We start from the raw sequence: 7,233 nt of genomic DNA, 5'->3' as shown, positions 1-7,233 counted from the left end.
CACATTGCATTTTAATGAGGATGAGGATGAGCTTAAAAAGGTAATGTTGCCAAAAAGTTTTAATTTGAAAGCTGAAAGATTTGTAGTCCTTACGCCATTACTTCATCTATATATTTTTATTCTAGATAATTTCGATTTTCTATACTGCTTTAATAGTAAAATAGCAAAAACACCTGCAACCATTAAGCTGTTGAAAAGTATAAAATTTATTTATTTTATTGTAATAGTCGACATATGAGGAGCTAAAAATGTCAGGTGGAAAAGGAGGGGGAAGTGCTGGTGAAGGAGGCGGAGGAGGAGTTGGTGGTGGTGCAAGTGGTGGGCGTGGCGGTGATGGCGGAGGTAGGAATGGCGGTCGTGGAGCAACTGGAAAACCAGAAAATAAAGAAAACTCAAGTCAGGATGAGAAAAAAAAGATAATGAAAGTAAAAAAAGATGGTCAGGATGGATGATCTGGACGTGGTGGTGATGGAGGTGGTAAAAAAGGAGGACGAGGAGGTGAAGGAGGTGGCAAAGGTGGAGGACGAAGTGGTGATGGAGGAGGCAAGAAATCAGAAAACGACGATGGCAAAGAAAACAAAATCAAAAAATAGAAGGGGCACATAAATAACCATTTATTTAAAAGGTGCTATATGACACCTTAAATATAATACTCGAATTCTAACTATAAGGCCCGAATCGACTCTCCATGTTCTGGAATATGTACGAACAGGTTTGGTCATCATAGGCTGGCTCAACCTTATCGGCCGTAATGCTGGCCAAAATCAGGAATTTGGTTTGGGGGCTCTGCGAATTGACAAGTGATAAGGCTTTAAAAAAATGTTACTTCGATCAAGGGTACTTGGCTACCTCTTTGGGTTCGTTGTGCTTCCACAGATCGTTGGCCTCCAGATAGGTCTTCAAGAGGACGCGCCACTGCCAATAGTTCTCACGGCCATGTAGCTTGGGAATAGCGTGAAAATCCAACTCCAAGTGACCCATTTCGTTCCACTTTGCCGCACGGACTGAACTGATTAAAACCAAACAAGTTAACGCTGCACCTGATATGAAAGCTCGGGAGCTTTTCCTATCGGTGACCTAACATTTGCCCAGTTTAACAGCTCTAGTCGGGGATTTAGTGTTAGATTGAATGGAATGTTGTGGGGCGTGAATCATTAAACAAATTTTAGTGCCAAGTTGCTAACGGTTTTCCGGGGCGCAATGCGAAATGCGACTGTGGAAAGTGTCAAACATGAATCAACCCCAAATTGTAAGCAATTAAACCATTAAGTTATTAGAATCAAATGTAATAGCTAAAAAATGTGGAGCAGAGCCAAATTGTTTGTTAACAATGGGGAACATTCAGCTGAATGAAATTTTCGAACCAGAGAGTTGTCAACACAACACATCTAGAAAACAATTTATTTGGTACTTTACAGAAATACTCTTTTAATAGGAAAAAGTCTACCTGCCATCGTAAAGTTCGTTTCATAAATTCAATAGTTAGAAAATGTATGGTGTATACAAAAATATTTTAATAAAAATATTTATTTTTCAAATATACTATGAATATTTAACCATGACAAGGTTCTCGATTAGAGACTAGGATATTTATGTTGGTTACACCAACAAATTTTACATTTATTCGTTATAAATTTGATTCAAAATTAATAACATTTTAATAATTTGTAGGCGTCTTTTGGTTAAATGCTAAAAAAGAGTAAAGAAGGTATATAAACATAAAATGCATTATGACTACTGAAGGGAACTTAACCAAATAGTAAGTATATACAAAAGTCTTAAAATTTAAAAGTAATAAATTGTTACAATATTTAACCTTTCAAGAGGTTTTTCTTTCTTCAGTAAATTTTTAAAATTTTACATAATATTAACAATAAAATGCAACAATGTTTAAGCTTTAACGAGATATTTATTTTTTCTGTAATTTTTTATCAGGATAAAAAAAGAGTAAATGCACTTCGTGGTGTTGCAATACATTTAGCCCCTAATTTGATTTTTATGATTGCTTTTTTTGTGGCTTTAAGTAGCGCGGAAAATCCCTGAACGGAGGAGGCCATTCGTCAGGCAATTTATTGGGAGGAGTGATGGCTTGTGAGCTCCCATCGCTATAAAGCCCCCCAGAGCTTCGCCGACTCGCTTTAGTTGTCATCGGCTATGTCTCCGTTCGGTCGGATGTGGTGGCTGTCACTGCTGCAGTGGCTGGCCATGGGAATAGGATCGGGAGCGCAGGCCTGGAGCTTTGGACCAGCACAATCGGATGCCGGCCAGGATACCGGACCCCAACCCAGCGATGTGGGCAGCACCGCGAACCACACGAGTAAGTGGCTCTTATTACCTAGTGGAATATTCCGGATTTTATCGCCCATCAGTACTCACCAGGCAGCTGATTGTGGGCACCTTACTGCCACCGCAAGTGCCGCCGGGCACCTGGCCACCAGTGCCCTCCATTGTGAATCCCGGCACCACCAGCTATTGCCGGTGCGTTCCGCCCGGATCCTGTGCCAATCCCGTGCCCACTGTACCCAGCGATGGCAGTGGTCAGCTGGACATCAGAATTGTCAATAATGGAGGATATGTAAGGGGGCACATTTTGTTGCGATCAAAATAATAGTATTTTTAATATTTTTATACATAAAATTACATAAAAATCTACATTTATTACATGTTTAATAAGTTAAGTTAAGAAAATATCTTAAAACAAATTAAAAAGTCCAATACAAAGTTGACTTTAATTATTTGTTTTAAAGAACTTTACACTACTATTATTTTCACCGCAGCTGTATATACTCTATGAAATATATAATGTAATAACTTATCCCGTTTAGCCCTCAATTCCGAGCACATCTGCCACGTTGACCTGCAGCTATGGCTTGGTGGCCTGCTGCCAGGCGGGAAGCTATCAATGTGGCCGCAGGTTTCCACCTCCGCCTGGTGCCTCTGCCGCAGGAGCTGGTCAGGCCAGTTTTGGGGCATATCCCTGGCAGGCGGCAATACTAACCACCGCTGATGTTTACCTGGGTGGAGGAGCACTGATCACCGCTCAACATGTCCTTACCGCCGCCCACAAAGTCTACAATTTGGCGTAAGTTTGGCTTCTTTTTGTTCCAAAATCATTTTTCTTATAAACTATTTTTTATAGGCTCACCTCATTCAAGGTGAGACTGGGGGAATGGGATGCCAGCAGTACTAGTGAACCGATTCCCGCTCAGGATGTGTATGTCTCCAATGTGTACGTGAATCCCTCGTTCAATCCCAACAACCTGCAGAACGATGTGGCCATCCTGAAGCTGTCCACTCCAGTTTCGCTGACCAGCAAATCCACGGTGGGCACTGTTTGCCTGCCCACCACCAGTTTTGTGGGTCAGCGCTGCTGGGTGGCCGGGTGGGGCAAGAACGACTTCGGACCCACTGGCGCCTATCAGGCCATTCAGCGGCAGGTGGACGTGCCACTGATACCCAATGCCAACTGCCAGGCGGCGCTGCAGGCCACTCGGCTGGGCGCCTCCTTCGTCCTCAGTCCCACCAGTTTCGTCTGTGCCGGCGGCGAGGCTGGCAAGGATGCCTGCACCGGAGATGGAGGCTCTCCGCTGGTCTGCACCAGCAACGGGGTCTGGTATGTGGTGGGTCTGGTGGCCTGGGGCATCGGATGCGCCCAGTCTGGAGTTCCGGGGGTCTACGTCAATGTGGGCACATTTCTGCCTTGGATTCAGACCACTCTGACGCTGTAAATCTGAGTTATTGTTATTGTATTATGTTTTAGTTTCTCAATTTAATTAAGGGGCATTCAAATAAGTTTTTATATTACTTCATATTTTTAATTGAAGTACTTCAACTTTTAGAGTTTACCAATAATATATTTAGGCCTTAAAAAGATGAAATTTAACTGACATGTTTTCGTATACTTAGATATGAACAAAGTAATCTCGGCCAAATAAATAATCTTATTACTTAACCTTTAGCTTCTAACTTCTAACCAAATTTAATTTGTTTGTAATTTTAAAATAATTGTAATCGTTTTCCCAAAAAAAAAAATAACCCTTTGATTACAGAGTATATCATTAAAAAAATATATATTATTGGTAAGAACAAAGTTAATTCGTGAAATAAATTGTCTTTTCCTTATAATTCAGCATCATTTTTTTTTGCATTTCATAATTTGCTGCTTTATTACATTTTTTTACTAATCAAATAAATTGGCATGTTTTTTTATTCATTAAAATCGTAGATTCCGAAAATAGAAGTTTAAATCACTATCGTCAACTGACAATTTGAGGGGTGATCATATTTGGTGAACTTAGGGTTAATAACGCAATCCCAGGAGTTCGTAGAGGGGAATCTCCACCTCAGATACACTGGCACTGGACTCCTCGAAGTCGCCGCTCTGCAGCAGATACTGCGGTCGTTCCAGCTCCGGATGGGTCAAATAGAAGTCAATCAGGGCAGTGGTGCTGCGCAGGTGGGTGATGCCCTTAAAGATCTTCTCGCGGGTCAGCAGCTCCTCCGGATAAACGGTCTTGATGGCGGTGTCATTCGATCGCTTCAGCCAGGGGCGATCCTTCAGGGGCACAGTGCGTCCAAAGGCACTAAGCATGGGTTTCTGGTTAACGCGGGAAGCGTGATCGTTGATATGCTTCTCGTACTTCAGCTCAATGGCCATCTGAAAATGGTATATTTAAATTTATCTCTGGTATTTTGAATTTTAAAATTCTATAATTTTTTAAAAACTTTTACTAACTCTTTGTAGTAATTGTTTTGCTTTTACTCACATGTGGTTTGTTCCATTTGTCGGCAACCGTCTGGGCTATGGCATTAACCTCTTTGGGATCTGTCTTAACAGAGGCCAGCAAAGTGCGATCGCCTTTGATGGAGAAGAGGTTCTTGACCTTCTCAGGAGTCAGGTTGCTTTCCAAGGTTCCAAAAGAATTTAACCACTCGACAAAGCGTTCCGCAGACTATTAAAAAATAATTGAAATATTTAATAAAAGCTGCTTTTAAAAGCAGATCGTGTTGCACAAATGATAAAACTATCAAAACTAAAACCTTATTAATCGAGTTGATTTTAAAAAATTAAATTAAATCTGCTCAACCTCAAAAAGTAATAAAAATTGTGCTGTTTTTGTAGTAAATAAAATCTTAAAATTAAATAAATTATGTTAGTTTTGTAGTAATTTTTTTCGAGGAAAAATTACTGACCGCATCCATGAGATTCTCGGCCTGCTCGTCCAGCGTCACCATGGAGTAGTTCTGGCCGGGATGTTCGACGCGGCTCTGCCAGCTGACCCTTTTATCACGCGGGGCACAAAGGAACTTGGCATACCAACTGGTTTTATCTACTTTGCGATGGGTATGACCCACTGGTTCGTCCAACTTTAGATCGAACTTTTCAAACTCGTGCTCCATGCGCACAATATCCGAGTGATCGCTCTCGTTGAAGTACTCCTCCACTTTTTTGCGTCCAATATCGAGGAGCTATTAAAGAAATTCCCGTCATAAACTAAAATTTTATAAAAGTTCTAGAGCTTTGCAGTACGCACCACCGGTTCCTCCTCTTCCTCGCTTTTCTCGGAGCTACTGGCGCTCATGTAGTCCTCGGGCCGCAACTCCTGCATCTCGTCCCGAATGTAGATGTCGTCATCGGACTTGGAATAGTCGTAGTTCTGGATGCGCTTGACCCTTTCGCGAAGTTTTGGTGGCAGCACCAGGGAGTAGTCGATAACAGGGATGCGCGGCTGGAAGCGACAGGCGGCGGCGAACTCCACATCCTCGATGGCCGCGTTCCAGTAGTCCTTGCCCTTCAGCCCGTCGCGAGAGGTCAGCGTGGAGAAGCCACTCATCCCGGTGCTGGAAGATCGCTCCTTTTGCATGAGCTGAGCCTTCACCTCCGTCGACTTCGCCTTCAGTGGGGTGGTCAAATTCGGAACTATGCTGGAGTTCAGTCTCAATGTGCGGGTAACCATCGGCTGGTTGGCCCTAGCCACAATCGTGTGGCGGACGGTCGACCCATACTGGTGATCCAACACGGACATTTCTGCGACTGCGGATGGAACAAGAAATAGGTAACGAAACTGACACCGGTGGAGTATCGGAATTTTCGTTCAGTTTGTTTGTTCAATACGAGTTTCATATTGTTTCGTTCGTTGACAACCAGAGCTTGTAGGCTAGTGTAGCACACTAAGAATTGTTAGGTTCGTTGGTTTTGGAATAAAACATATATGGTTCTTTTAGATTTTCGTCAAAAAGAAATGAAATGAAATTTAATTTTTGTAAATTAATACAAAATGCACAAAATAATACACTTCACAAAAATATATCTTTCTCCAGATTTTGCAAAAGTGATACAAATACATCAAAATTAAACTTTGAATGCCAATCGGTTGTTTGACAACTTTGCAAGACTTTTATAAATATTTTCTATCGTTTTAAAGTTATCTCATATGAGAACAAAGAATTTATTTACTTTTTAGCTCTGATTTACTACCATAAAAGTTTGATATTTACTATGGATTTTTTTACAGGTTTCAAATTCACCTTTTAAGGTATTTAATAATATGTTTATAAATATAAGTCACCCGAAAACACAATACAATCAAAATATATACAAAAACAGGTAATTTAATTGAATGCCAAAAAAAGTTAGAGGACCAAATTCAACTGCGGTTAAGATTTCAGTTATTTCACTTGAGAGATGGAGTCACTTCAAGTAATCCGCTTACGTAACTGGGTTTAAGGTGTCGGGGCCTTGTGGGGTTAAGATTTAAGTGAAGCCATTATGGCAATAATTGCGCATACGACCCGTTGGTGCGGTGCGAGCATAAAGACAGCCAAAGGGACGCAAAAAAAAACATAAAAGGGGCACATACAAACGCGACTGCCATATAGTACGCACTCATGCATACATATATAGGTAAGCGGAGGCAGGTTCAATTTATATGAAAAGCCAACAGGTTGCAGGGCCCATCTGTTTTCGCTTTCAATGTGTGCACACTCACGGATGGGCAGACACAACAGGCACACACACTCCCAAAGGCAGACACCTCTGGCCATTTGATGCTCGCTTAGCTGCGTCCCACTCATAAACAAGCCACTCATTTGCAGCCAATTCCCAAGGGACTAATCCCCCAATACACAAAAAACCCTCCTCATTCCCCTTATTCAAGGCGTGAAATTGGCATGCAAATTTTATGAATTTTGGCCTAATTTTGTAAAACGTAATAATACAAAACGTACACAAAG

General features: G+C 41.5%; 3 protein-coding genes across 3 annotated transcripts; 1 reads left to right on the top strand and 2 right to left on the bottom strand.

Annotated features, from left to right (window-relative positions):
- Window positions 1-590: 590 nt before the first annotated feature.
- On the bottom strand, window positions 591-1,042 carry LOC128261794 (uncharacterized). The gene is made up of 2 exons (XM_052995661.1): window positions 850-1,042; window positions 591-786 (listed from the first exon to the last, which is right to left on the bottom strand). Exons 1-2 carry the CDS (start codon window positions 979-981, stop codon window positions 661-663), a joined length of 258 nt encoding a protein of 85 aa, XP_052851621.1. The 5' UTR covers window positions 982-1,042; the 3' UTR covers window positions 591-660.
- A 954-nt stretch (window positions 1,043-1,996) lies between these two features.
- Window positions 1,997-3,935, top strand: LOC128253082 (phenoloxidase-activating factor 2). Its single transcript, XM_052981243.1, has 4 exons — window positions 1,997-2,317; window positions 2,370-2,575; window positions 2,826-3,082; window positions 3,140-3,935. The coding sequence occupies exons 1-4, from the start codon at window positions 2,155-2,157 to the stop codon at window positions 3,726-3,728; spliced, it is 1,215 nt and encodes a 404-aa protein (XP_052837203.1). The 5' UTR covers window positions 1,997-2,154; the 3' UTR covers window positions 3,729-3,935.
- A 233-nt stretch (window positions 3,936-4,168) lies between these two features.
- Window positions 4,169-6,157, bottom strand: LOC128256454 (uncharacterized). The gene is made up of 4 exons (XM_052986833.1): window positions 5,535-6,157; window positions 5,194-5,469; window positions 4,767-4,952; window positions 4,169-4,657 (listed from the first exon to the last, which is right to left on the bottom strand). The coding sequence occupies exons 1-4, from the start codon at window positions 6,024-6,026 to the stop codon at window positions 4,301-4,303; spliced, it is 1,311 nt and encodes a 436-aa protein (XP_052842793.1). The 5' UTR covers window positions 6,027-6,157; the 3' UTR covers window positions 4,169-4,300.
- Window positions 6,158-7,233: the final 1,076 nt, after the last annotated feature.

The sequence above is a fragment of the Drosophila gunungcola genome, chromosome 3R (assembly GCF_025200985.1).
Source record: "Drosophila gunungcola strain Sukarami chromosome 3R, Dgunungcola_SK_2, whole genome shotgun sequence".
In the NCBI taxonomy this organism is placed as follows: Eukaryota; Metazoa; Arthropoda; class Insecta; order Diptera; family Drosophilidae; genus Drosophila; species Drosophila gunungcola.
This window is presented reverse-complemented; position numbering and strand designations above follow the sequence as displayed.

Bases quoted from the DNA above. Each gene is read 5' to 3' on its own strand.
- LOC128261794 (XM_052995661.1), bottom strand. From the start codon at position 981: ATGGGTCACTTGGAGTTGGATTTTCACGCTATTCCCAAGCTACATGGC. The intron at 787-849 runs GTAGCCAAGTAC...GTCAATTCGCAG, and splicing joins AGCACAACGAACCCAAAGAG to AGCCCCCAAACCAAATTCCT.
- LOC128253082 (XM_052981243.1), top strand. From the start codon at position 2,155: ATGTCTCCGTTCGGTCGGATGTGGTGGCTGTCACTGCTGCAGTGGCTG. The intron at 2,318-2,369 runs GTAAGTGGCTCT...ATCGCCCATCAG, and splicing joins CAGCACCGCGAACCACACGA to TACTCACCAGGCAGCTGATT. The intron at 3,083-3,139 runs GTAAGTTTGGCT...TATTTTTTATAG, and splicing joins CACAAAGTCTACAATTTGGC to GCTCACCTCATTCAAGGTGA.
- LOC128256454 (XM_052986833.1), bottom strand. From the start codon at position 6,026: ATGTCCGTGTTGGATCACCAGTATGGGTCGACCGTCCGCCACACGATT. The intron at 5,470-5,534 runs GTGCGTACTGCA...TTTCTTTAATAG, and splicing joins AGGAAGAGGAGGAACCGGTG to CTCCTCGATATTGGACGCAA. The intron at 4,658-4,766 runs GTGAGTAAAAGC...TACCATTTTCAG, and splicing joins ACAAATGGAACAAACCACAT to ATGGCCATTGAGCTGAAGTA.